The sequence below is a fragment of the Cariama cristata genome, unplaced genomic scaffold, assembly GCF_000690535.1.
Source record: "Cariama cristata isolate BGI_N322 unplaced genomic scaffold, ASM69053v1 scaffold6849, whole genome shotgun sequence".
NCBI classification, from domain to species: domain Eukaryota; kingdom Metazoa; phylum Chordata; class Aves; order Cariamiformes; family Cariamidae; genus Cariama; species Cariama cristata.
The window spans coordinates 37767-50587 of record NW_009633957.1 but is presented as its reverse complement, the minus strand read 5'-3'; the positions used below and the strand labels follow the sequence as shown (position 1 = coordinate 50587).

At 37.8% G+C, this 12821-nt stretch overlaps 1 protein-coding gene across 1 annotated transcript in view; it reads left to right on the top strand.

Annotated features, from left to right (window-relative positions):
• The first annotated feature begins 1182 nt into the window (after positions 1-1182).
• The window catches only part of NOS2 (nitric oxide synthase 2, inducible), an 18184-nt gene continuing 6545 nt past the window's right edge, over positions 1183-12821 (top strand). Inside the window, exons 1-18 of the mRNA XM_009706969.1 lie at positions 1183-1289; positions 2425-2521; positions 3112-3234; positions 3325-3473; positions 5544-5706; positions 6156-6247; positions 6648-6789; positions 7202-7341; positions 7915-8089; positions 8841-8942; positions 9576-9770; positions 10101-10183; positions 10500-10644; positions 10900-11004; positions 11172-11221; positions 11317-11491; positions 11977-12109; positions 12523-12601. Coding sequence (XP_009705271.1) covers positions 1183-1289; positions 2425-2521; positions 3112-3234; positions 3325-3473; positions 5544-5706; positions 6156-6247; positions 6648-6789; positions 7202-7341; positions 7915-8089; positions 8841-8942; positions 9576-9770; positions 10101-10183; positions 10500-10644; positions 10900-11004; positions 11172-11221; positions 11317-11491; positions 11977-12109; positions 12523-12601 — 2255 coding nt within the window. The remainder of the gene's footprint in view (positions 1290-2424; positions 2522-3111; positions 3235-3324; positions 3474-5543; positions 5707-6155; positions 6248-6647; positions 6790-7201; positions 7342-7914; positions 8090-8840; positions 8943-9575; positions 9771-10100; positions 10184-10499; positions 10645-10899; positions 11005-11171; positions 11222-11316; positions 11492-11976; positions 12110-12522; positions 12602-12821) is intronic.

The window sequence follows — 12821 nt, the reverse complement described above, 5'->3', positions numbered from 1 at the left end:
TCCTTCTCTCTTTTCCCCCTGTGTTTTAAAAACATGTATAGGCACACTGCAGCATTTTTTATTGCAGAATGCTAATTTAGATTTGTTCCTGTTTTGTAATTGTAGAGAAATGCTTATTACTATTGCTTTTACTTGGAGTAAGAGACAAGTCCTAACACCTTACAGTTTCTGCAGAGATAGTTGAATGGATTTCTTTTCTTGTGTGATTTTACAGCAGACAGCATCTTGGAGGCCCAGCAACATAAACTTTACTTTTACTGAAAAAGCAATATAAATAACAAAATAATACATAATTTACATTAGGAATATGTGGCAATGTATATTTTCTTTCTTTATCTTTAATTTTTTGGAAACGTCAGGTTTCTATTTCTGTTATGAGCCAGATGCAAATGCTGAGGCTAATTCTGCTTTACCTAGCAATTTACTAGTTTGCTCTTTTTCTTCTGTCACACCTTCCCTAGCACAAAAATCTATTTTAGGATCAGAAGTTAGCAGAAAATGTATGTTCAAATGACTGGCATTAAACTTTGTACATTCTTATGTAAATGCTATATGTTACATTCAAATATGTGCCATGTATATATATCTTACAAAATACAGAATTCAGAATCTCAGAATTCCATTTGTCTCTGGCAGATGAATACATTGCAAAACATTTTGGTAAATTTACAGACAAAATTTTTTTTCATTAGTATGTGAATAACACAGCAACATTTTACATCTCTTTTCCTAGCTAACATGATGTGAATTAACCGAGCATTTAATAACACTTAACAAACGCAGAACTGAAAAAAAAACCCACCCAAAAAAAACCACTTCATAGAAGTAAAGCATGCATGTGGTTTTCTTAGACACTGATATTTGCTGTTTTGTGCAACTGGGGGACATTTGAAATTCTCTTGCCAGTATTTTAGAATAAGGCATGGCTGCAGCATTACACTGACAAAGAGAACTGTTAGTTTTAGTATTACTAATCTAAGACTCAAGCAATTTTCATTTTTAAAAACAGGACGTTAATTAGATCAGGTCAGTTAGTCTCATGAGTTTATGAATAATTTTAAGGGGAGTTACCTTCTTAGTTAAAAAGTGACCTTGTTTTTTTTCCCTTCTCAGAAGTGTTCCCACATCACACAAAACAAGATTTCAGCACTGCGAAGTCAAGTCGTAAATAAAGCGTACAAAATGTTGTGCCCATGGCAGTTTGTATTCAAGCCCCGTGCTGCTAAGAACCAGTCCTCTGAAGAGAAGGATATCAATAATAATGTGGAAAAAAATAGGGAGATCCATGGGTAAGATCTTTGTCTTTTAATGGCTTCATAGTTCCCCTTTCATTTGAAAAGGAAAGATATTAAGTGACATGGGTTCTGGAGAAACCTGTAATGTGTTACCAAAGTAATAATATTAACCAAAGAATAGTTGTCCCTGGGTGGTGTTGACTTGGTAAGGTACGTTTAAGCTTTTGTGTCTAAGTTATACAATGATTGAGGAAAGATATCATCTTGCTTTCTCTTTCATAGTTCTAAATTTATTTGGTGTGCTATAATGGCTTCATGTATGCTAGGACTTAGAAGGCATGTGTATGCTATAAAAATTAGCAAAGTGATTATTAATGCTGTAATTAAGTTGGTAAACAATTTCTGTGACACAATTTATACAAAACACTGTGTAAAATAAATTGCACATGCATATTAAATTTCTCAGTTTTCAGGCTGTTACTTATTTCCATTTTCTATTCCATACCATTTCTTTCTCTGCCCATTCCCTACCTTTCCTGTCATTGCTCAAAGTAGTTTATATTCAAATATGAAGGTACATGAAGCTGACTAGTGGAAGTGGGTGATCACATATGCTCTGCTAGCTAAAACACATCATTGCCCTCCCCAAACTAAGGGTTTTGTTTGGAGTTCGTGGTCTGGATGCCTCTTGGGTGTTTTTGAACATCTTCTGAAACCTGATATCCAAATTAAAAAGTAGGAGCTCAGAAAGTAAGGCTTAAGGAAGAAAACAAAGGAAATTAATATAAAAGCATGTTATTTGCTTAATAAGCTGGAGACTGGACCTAGCTGAAATTTTCACACATTTCCCTGAAGATTTCAACCTCTTTGTTTAGTTCCTCTGAGTATTGTCTGGCCAGATCATAATTGTACAGATGTCCTTTGTTTAGCTTACAGCAACGATACTCAGCCTTTACCATTCCAGGCCATATCTGTTGTTTTCATTCCCACACAGTGGTCTGGAAAGGGTGATTGCAGCTTTGCTATTGACTTCTAGTCCGCTCCACCCTCACACCACTGCAAATGGTTGGCTTATTGACTCAGTACGTTTCAGATACAGCTCTAAGCATCTCCCTACTGATGCTGCAGGTAAAACTAACAAAAACTAAGCACATTGCGTTATACTGAATTGTCTTTCTCTCTTTTAAAGCTTAGAGAATGATGTTGCCAAATTACGTGATCTGAGCAAGAAGCAGAGAGAGATGCCACCTATTCTAACTTCAGCAAAGGCCAGTGATGGGAGAGAGGTCTGTTTCTAGTGTCATTGTTTGATACTGACAGTTCACACAGGTTGTGCTTACTGCTCAAAACTTCTCAAAGTTCTCATGTGAGGACTAACTGTGGTTACATGAGGTTAGGACTGCTGTGAGATCTTTGGATGAAATATCTTCTCTGAAGAAAAAGGAGCTTTGGTAAGACCTAAAGGAAAAGAGGTGACCCAGTGGGACTGGAGTGCCTGATTCCTTTATTCACCTTTGAAAACTCAGCTTTTAGTAACAAACATGTCCTTTCTCTAAAATTGTCTGGTTCACTGTTTTTCTGAGACTGTGACTATTATGTTAAGAGGCCTTACTGAAATGTAAAAGGTGTTTGCAGTGGCAGATGTTGTTTGATTAGTACAAAAATACTTTTTTCTCCATTTCATATTGAACTGTGGATTAGATCAATAGTTTTGTACTCAGATGAATAAGTACTCATATTGGAGAAGATCACGTTTATACCTCGTTTCTTGAATTTAATTTGTAGAATTTTCATGGTCAAATAAAATATAAAATGAAGCTTTAAGATATTTAATAGGTCTGAAGACAGTATGTTTTTTCATCTTTTCTCTGTCCAGAACCCTCCTCAAAATGGTATCAAAGCTTCAAACCAAATATCAAGATGTCCAAGACATGTAAAAGTAAGAAACTTGGAAAATGGATCCAGCTTTCTGGACACACTACACCTGACAGCAAAGGAGGTAAGATACGGAAACCCAAACAGTAAGTTTTCATAACTTTGGAAAGATACAGAGTGCAACATTGGTTTTTGACATTTTATTGTTTTTAAGGTTATCAACTGCCGGACCAAAGCCTGCCAAGGGGCGCTTATGACCCCAAAGGGCCTGGTGAGAGGTACTAGAGACGGACCAGTTCCACCAGCAGAGCTTTTACCTCAGGCGATAGACTTCATCAAGCAGTACTACAACTCATTTAAAGAGTAAGCCAACTTTACCTTCATTTTTGGTATAAAAGTCCTCGACCTACCTACCAGTCTGTGAGACTGTAGGAGTGTTTGGTTTCTTCACAGCTATTGGTAACTATGCTGTTACATAGCATGCATTCAAAATATAGATAAGGACTATTAGAAAAGGTAAATAAATCTATTGCTGCACTTCATATGCTATATCTGCCAATCCCAGGTCTTGGGAATGCAGAAGCGGACTCTGTACAGTGCATTCCTCAGCCCCATCCCTTCTGAATGTGTTACATTATAGTACGTTTCTAATAAGCAGCTTGGTTAGGACTCTCTTACAGAATATTACCTTCTGTTTTCTTAACATTGGACGTTAATGGGATTAGCTCCTACTTGGATCAGTCTTAGATGTGAATAATGTGGCTAATGCTTTTTGTTTGTGCTGTTACAAGTATCTTTCCTCTGTGTTCTTTTGTTCTCTGTTTTGACTCTCAAGGCTTTAGCCAAAGATTGGAAGGCCAGTCTCTTGCTTTTCAACCTTGCTCTGTGCTATCATCAACATAAGCTTACTGAGCATGCTGAGAGGGATGCTCTAGCTTCAGAAAAGAGGTGTGTATTTTCGCAAAAATAGACGTGATGCAGAGACATCTTGTTGCAGGAAAAACTGGAACATCTGGTTGAGGTCCAGGAGTTTGCAGTGACAAAGTTTTCACATGACAAGTTTTCAAGTGACAATCCGATGTTTGCTTATCCCATTATAAAACATTGTCAGACTTTGAAAGGCACTCAACCACATAATGGCTACTTCTTTAGACACTTTGAACTCCTCTACAAAGCTTTCTTCCATCTGAATCTTTCTGAAAGTCCCTGTCTTAAACACAGACTGTACTCACTTGCCAGCATGTTACATTTGCACATCTCTCTGTTTCTGCTCATGGCTATTTGATCTCATTGATTTACACTATCTTACGTGCTTGCCCTTGATCTTTCATCTTGTTGAAAATGTAAAAACTCTCAGACAGTGCAGACTATTTTCATTCTGTCTGTAAGCCAACAAAACAATTTTTGTCTGTGCTGTGATAAATATTTCCTAATGTTTTGACTTCATTCTCTGTTATCAAGCTAAAGAATTTTAGAGTTGGTTTCCTTGACAAAGGAATTGCTCAGCACTTCCTTTTAGGAATTAAAATCCTACTTACTTTGCTCAGAAGAGCTGTGTCCCTGTGTAAATAATAGAGCTTTGAGAGGCCAGTCACTATAATCCTACTCTGGACTGAAGCTAGCATGTTCTCTGCTTTTCATTTACTTGTGATTTGACAATTTTTTTCCAAACTAATCTAGAAAATCCAAATTTAAACTGCAAACTTACACAGAAAAGCTTGTGATCAATCCATGTGTGTCTTGGGTGGTGAAAGGATGGTGTCACTACTTAAATTTCTAGTGTGCTAGTTTCTTCATTAGGATAGGAAGCTTTGTCATTTGCACTCAGTAAGGACAGTTCCTAAATTCTGAAGCCAGGAAAAATTCTCCTCAGTAGTCCTGAGAGTCATATGTACTTAACTCATCCCTTTACCTAGAATACCTCCTGCCTTTTGATAAAAATCTCAGACCCTAGACTGCTGGGATAGATAACAGCTATGTTTTGGGGACAAAAATGTGGTGCGCTAGAGCAGAGGTGGGAAGCAGATGATGGTGACTTCTCACAGCCGAAGCACAGTGAAATTGCTGACTCCATGGGCTGACGGATGTTTTCATAAAGGACAGAATTGATTGAATCAACAGTTATGTTGACCTGTTTCACATCCAGAGAGTGTAGATTTATAACAGGGACAGGTTTCGCAGTGTTTATCCAAACTTGCCATCTCAGCCTACATAGATGCTGATCCGCTCCCTGGAAATCCACCTGCATCCTGGCAGATAAAAGCTGCGATCTAAGTAGAGGTCTTCTCATGCAAAACAATGCTCAAAAGCTTCATGTCTTCAGCAATGTCTGTGCTCTTCTTGACCCAGAACATAAGAATGTCTGCAGTTGAAATCAGTTCTAAGTAACGAAATTCTCATTGTTTCTCTCCATGGCTGTTTCCTGTTCAAAAGGCCGAAAATAGAAGAACACCGGGCCCGACTGGAAACAGTGACCAAGGAGATAGAAACAACAGGAACCTACCATCTGACAAAGGATGAACTGATCTTTGCTGCCAAACAGGCCTGGAGGAATGCGCCTAGGTGTATTGGGAGAATCCAGTGGTCCAATCTGCAGGTAACCTATGAGTCTAGACATTATGGGCCAAACAGTCCTCTGCTGTAAATTAGAAGAATGTCCTGTACTTTGGTAAAATATGCCAGTTGCTTCAACTGAGGACTACTCCCTCCTGTACATGTCATAAGATCAACATCTTTTTTGGTAGTCCTCTGCATCATAGTTGAATGAAAACATGTGTAGGAGTGCTAGCATAGGAACCAATTACGTCGTGGAACCAGGTGCATGCCTTGGTCCTTGGAGGATAGTTATGTGTGAAAATGATGCATATAAGAACAATAAAAATGAACCTTCCCTAGTGGAGCTACTATTAAATTGAGAAATACTCATTTTTCATTTCACTTTTTTCCTTAATCTTTCCTTTCCTTAAGTGCATAAGAAAAACAATGAGCTTACATTACTGTTTCAAAATCAGGGTTTTTTTCTTTGTTTCTTTTGGAAACATACAGGTATTTGATGCACGTGATTGTAAAACAGTGAAAGAAATGTTTGAGCATATCTGTCGTCATATTCAGTATGCCACAAACAATGGAAATATAAGGTAGGTCTCTTTAATTTTAATTTTAAATAAAAAAATTACATCCACATCTGGATTCAAAACTCTCCGTAAGACCTGAAATGGTCTATCTAAATATTTGGACAACTTGTGTCTGCCCTTAATTCTCCTGGTACTTATATGTTCCTCTCATATGTACCATCAACCATTTTGAAATTATGTAACTTTCATGCCTGATGTTGCAAAATCTTCTGTAATTCCTGGCAAAAAGAGATGATTTGAAGATCCAGGGAGGTGGGTAGAGAGCATGAAAGATTTTATTTCTACTGATGTTTATTGTAGAAATACAAAATAATTGCAGTTGGTAACAGTTAACATCTTAATAATTAGAATCTGTTTAATGTGCTGCTGTGGTGTAACAGGATTTGATTGTCTCTCTGTGCAGGTCTGCCATCACTGTGTTCCCACAGAGGACTGACGGGAAACACGATTTTCGTGTTTGGAACAGCCAGCTCATCCGATATGCTGGATATCAGATGCCAGATGGATCTGTCTTAGGAGACCCTGCCAGTGTGGAGTTCACCCAGGTGCGGTTCTAAATACAGAATCACAACTGCTTTCCATCTTGTCTAACCCATCTGTCTTTTTTTTTTTCTTGCATGTTTATGCAGAGTAGGAGGGAAGTGTGGCGATAAGGAGTGAATGGGATGTTTTGCCCCACAGGTTCTAGGTGCAGGCTAGAGCAATAATTTCTTACAATCCTGGCATAAAAATACTTCCCTCCATCTCAGCACAGGGTGAGCTAATGCTCCCCTTAAGTCAGGGACACAATCAGTACTTGAACCACATGTCTCAACGTTGTTTGAATGGGAAAGATAACCTTTATCACTTAAAATTTACCTCAGCAGGTTTTAGAGGATTTGAAGACATTCTTTTGTCTTCAAATCCAGGGGGAGAACCTAAAAAAAAAAAAAAAAAATGTACTTTCTTTATTTACAGTTGTGCATTGAGCTTGGGTGGAAGCCGAAATATGGCCGCTTTGATGTAGTTCCACTTGTTCTCCAAGCAAACGGCCAAGACCCAGAAATATTTGAATTTCCGCCAGAAATTGTCCTCGAAGTGCCAATGGAGCATCCAAAGTAAGCACGCAAAATTTAGATAATTGCATTTTTGCCTCCAATTCACCTTGGCAGGTTGTTAGCCTGTGCCTGTGGCAGTCATTTTATGAGTTCTTTGTTAGGACGAAATGATGGTGAATTGTCCTGAAAGGTAAAATGCCTGTTAGAACAATGAAATGAGATTTAAATTAAGGAAACCAATAGCAATTTTGTTGGAGATCTTTTTTTCCCAAGCTACATTTCAATCATACTCAGAATTTTAAAAATCATAATTTCTTATGCCAGTGTAGTACACACGTAAAATATGGCTGCACTCGTAACAAATGTTACAAATTGCCTTTCTCTCTTTGTTTTTTTCCTTCATGTTTGCTTTGGGACTGGCCTGTATATTGCAGAACTTTGTTCTGCAATTTCTTTAGCAGGCAATTCCCAATTACCACGTTGTAAATGAAAACTGCTAGGAGATCTTGCAGACCGTGCTTCATGGGTCATTTCTCCTAGAGTTAGTACTCTTTATCTTCCTGGACTTCTCTGGTTATCACCTCAAGGACGAAAAGACATGTAAAGTAATATATCAAAATGCTTGTTTAACAGGTATGAATGGTTTAAGGAGTTAGATCTGAAGTGGTATGCGCTGCCTGCAGTTGCCAACATGCTTCTTGAAGTGGGAGGCCTGGAGTTTACTGGGTGTCCTTTCAACGGGTGGTACATGGGGACAGAGATAGGAGTGCGAGACTTCTGTGATGTACAGCGATACAACATCCTAAAGGTAATCTTCTGAAGTAAAAGTGGGGGAATGAACTTGGTGGGTGAAATGTTTTTGAAAAAGAGACGCTACCAGTCTTTGCTGGGATGGATGTTGTATTTATATCATGCTAACCCTTCAGTGCTAATCTAATCCAATATCCTGATTATTGTGGGACATCTTGAATTTCTGCCAAGTTTATGACTGCCAGATTTTATGACTGGTTTTACAGTGTTCTGACAGTATCTGTTCCAAATAGCTGGATAGAATGGTGACACTGCAACTGTAAAAAAAATATAGAATATTATGTCCAAAGGGAATTCTTCCCCAATTTTTCCCTGAGTCCTGCTGATTCAGGACTTTTGGTCTCTGACTGTACATTTCTCAGAGTTATATTTATGCCAGTTCCAATCTGCTGTTGACAAGGCAGTAGAGTCCTGGTGGTTAGCTGCAGGTCTTGGGCACCTCAGCAGTACAAATTAATAATGATGACTTATAACCAGATACTGTCACTTTTTAAATCATTTGGTCCAGGAGACAACCACTCCCTGCTTTACCAAACTGGAGTAGCTTCAAGAACCAGAACGCCATCATTCAAGTTAACCTCTAATCTCAAGTGTTTCTGCTGCCATCACTTTCCCCAGCATAAGACTGACTTTTCCTCCTTCTGCAATACATTTTCTTGCATATTAATGTGATGAGGTGGAGAAATCATGAGGTCTAAGACCCACATACTAAATTTGCTTTTCCTTTTCTCTCTCCTTTTCACATCTAGGAGGTAGGGAGAAGAATGGGACTGGAAACAAACAAACTTTCATCGTTATGGAAAGACCGAGCTGTTGTAGAGATAAACGTGGCTGTGCTTTATAGCTTCCAAGTAAGTCAACAAACGTGGTATCTGGAGAGACACTGAATATTGACTGTCTCTTTTTCCTTTCACTTATAACAGCTTTATACAAATATATTGCCAATGGACCAATGCTCAGTGGAGGTTATCAATGTAATTCCAGTAGAGTTATTCTTGATTTACACCTGGGAAAGTAGAGGAATCCATATTTCCTGTTGTTGCCAGAAAAAAATCTGTGGTGAAGGTAGAAGGGAGAGAAAAAGAAAAGGAAGTTAGGGGCAAGATTGTTCATCCTCTTAACACATATGTCTAAGTGTCAGAACCTATGTAAAGCCACTGGATTAATATCTTTTATTTACAATTACAGTTTATTTACCATATCATAACAATATGAAAGATGGGTAAAAATGAATCAGAGGCTTTTCATCATGCACTCCCAGTGCTGGAGTGGTAAAATGCTGATGTTAAAAAAAAGAAAAAAAGATGTAAGAGTCCTTAATCAAAGGTCCACCTCTGTGTAATGGTTGTGGATAGTAATTATTTCCCAGCACTGAATAAAGTGCTTAAAATATTAACCAAAGCAAAAGGAATACTTTAGCTATGTCAGGAAGAAGAGCAGAATGTGCTCTTTAATGTACATCTTTCTGTTTGCAATTATTCTAGAAACAAAATGTGACTATCATGGATCACCACTCAGCTGCTGAGTCCTTCATGAAATACATGCAGAATGAGTACCGTGTGCGAGGAGGCTGCCCGGCTGACTGGGTGTGGATCGTACCTCCTATGTCAGGGAGCATAACTCCTGTGTTCCACCAGGAGATGTTGAACTATGTCCTCACTCCCTTCTATTACTACCAGGTACACATTATCCAAAATAATATGATTCTGGTAGACTGCTTCAGCAGTGCAGGAGGTAATAACCAGAAGGTGGCTGAATGAAAAGCCCTAGTGAAAGTTCACTAGAGAGATTCATAAATAGCAGGCATATCCATTGTTCTGTGGAAGGCTATGTTAGTTCTGTTGAACTGTAAGTAAAATGCAATTTAATGCTACAGAGACTGACCCATTATTTGTACACAGTGGATTGTATATACAGATTCTATTTAATCTGGCTCTTTCAGAGATATACAAATTGTGCATTTATTATTTTACATTTCTTACCTGAAGGTGACCTTTTTTTTTTTGAAGGTGGATGCATGGAAAACACATGTCTGGCATGATGAGACCCGGAGGCCAAAGAAAAAAGAAATAAAGTTTAGCATCTTGGCAAAGTAAGTTGTTCAAAGAAGAGGCTTTATGTTTTTGTCCAACTATTCTATTCTTGTTATGTTTCTGCTCCACATTTTTTTTGAATAATTATTACAGTAAGGACCACTTGAATTGTTTGAATCATAGACTTACCTGTCCACAGTTAGGTAATATTCACACCTAAGATTCTTACTCAGGGGTATCTATAGTGTGTTGCTTCTGAACAAACTTCCAAGGAAAAACCATGCTCAAGATCAGTCTTTCCTAGCTTGTTTGTGAATCAATCTGAATTACTGTGTAACTATATTAAAAATTATATGTGATTATTTTTTGCCACAGGGCTGTACTCTTTGCATCTTCACTTATGCGACAAACAATGGCAACCAGGTCCAAGGTCACTGTAATCTATGCAACAGAGACTGGGAAATCTGAAACACTAGCCAACAATCTGTGCGGCTTGTTCAACTGTGCCTTCAACACTAAGGTAAGAAAGTACAAATCATCCACACTAAATGGAGAAAGAAGTTTGGCTAGTTTTATCAGCTTCTGCAAGCTTTTTCATTCTCTAAACCTGTATTTTGAATGTTCAGTAAATATAAGTTGGACTAGAACTTTGATTTTGTATTCATTTAGCGTAATGCCTGGTAAATTTTGTCAATGGTTATCTGACAATCAGAGAGATATCTAATGCTAGTTCTTATGTCTGTTAGCAACTTCTCATGAGCTTTATACCTTTCAGATTCTGTGCATGGATGAGTACAACATTTGTGACCTGGAAAAAGAAACACTTCTTTTAGTGGTTACTAGCACTTTCGGAAATGGAGATTCTCCAAATAACGGAAAGGTAATATTCTCCTCAGAAGTATACATGAGGCTCAACTCAAAGACTGAGACGAAAGACAACCCTGTCATTTGTCCCGTGTACTTGAGTAAGATATGGAGCAGGGTCTTACTTCTGTTTTAAATCAGAGTATTTTTCTAACCTTAAGTATTTTATGAATTTTTATACAGACCTTGAAGAACGCCTTGCTCACCCTGAAATTGCTGAGAAAAAAAATTAGGTAAAAAAACTTCGTTGTTTGGTTTGCATGTGATTGAGTCCTTTCGCATTTCATTCAGCATAACATAGTGATCTTATTTTTATCTCCTTCTGCAGATATGCTGTGTTTGGTTTGGGGTCCAGCATGTACCCAGAGTTCTGTGCCTTTGCTCATGCCATTGACCAAAAACTGGCCCAACTAGGGGCTTCTCAGCTCATTCCAATAGGTGAAGGAGATGAACTCAATGGGCAAGAAGCAGCCTTTCGCATATGGGCAGTCAGTGCATTCAAGGTGACTATATAAATATTTAGCTCATAATTTAGTTCGTTCATTCATTCATTTTATTTCAGTATTCACTAGCATCCCATAAAAATGGGGGAAGATGAAGGAAAAAAGATCTGGATTTATATCTGAATTTCAAACTCCCCTCTTTTCTACTGCTTGCCTAAGTTGAAGAGGGAACTGGGCCCCTTTTCTATTATTTTTTAATATTCACATAAAGTTCCATTAAACCTTTTGGATAATGGAATGCTCAGTATGAACAAGGGTGGTAGCATCAAACATTAGAATTTTTTGAAGTAGAGCAGGTTTTTTAGCTATGCTGGTATAGAAGTGGAACCTTACTGAAATCACTAAACCCCTATAACATCACTGAACTCAACAGATTCAATAAAAAATAGCAATCTGTGAAACTGATGTCTCCTCATTAGGATTATGACAAAGCTAAGAATATTTTTTTTTTACTATGAATAGCCTTATTTTTTTCTTTCTTCTAGACTGCCTGTGACGTTTTTAACATCCATGGGAAAAACAGTATCCAGTTGCCTGAGATGTATACCTCTGATGAAAGCTGGGATCCCAAGAATTACAGGATAGTACACGACTCTCAAACCATGGACTTGGCTAAAGGTATTACCTTCCACCTTCCACTTCCTCTGCTCATTTTGCTTCAGATAGGTCTGAACTGTGAAGGTTTTATAGAAGTGATATTCATCCTGCTAGATGACAGAATGCATATAATAAAGTACAGTGGTCAGAGAAAAAAAAATACATTGGTTTATATTGTGTAAATCATTATCTTTTCCAGCACAATAACATCAGAACACCAGGACTAGCATACATTTTAACAGCCCCAGAAGAGCAAAAGCTGAGATGAACTACTTTTAGTCAGGGAAGGCATGCATATGGGACATAAAACTGACTAAAAGTATATCGCATTCTAGGACGAGCATCATTCAGTTCTTTTCTGCATATTATTTGAAGACATTTTAAACAAACCTAATCACAAAATTACCATAACTCACATCCTCTTTTCTCAACAGCACTTGCAAACATTCACGCCAAGGATATAATTCCCATGAAGCTGAAATTCAGACAGAATCTTCAAAGTTTAAAATCCAGGTACAATACCTCATTCTTTTGAATATTGCAATGCTACATTTTACTAAAATCTTAAATATCTGAAGTGCCTGGTTATAAACATCTTTTCCCTGCAGTTTTTAAGAAATATATATGAATTTTGTACCATTGTTAGTAGAAGTAGATCATTATCACAAGAATATGCATAGTCAGCTCTGTTTTAGATAGGAGCTGACTTCCCAGTAGAGTCCCTAGGAGTGTA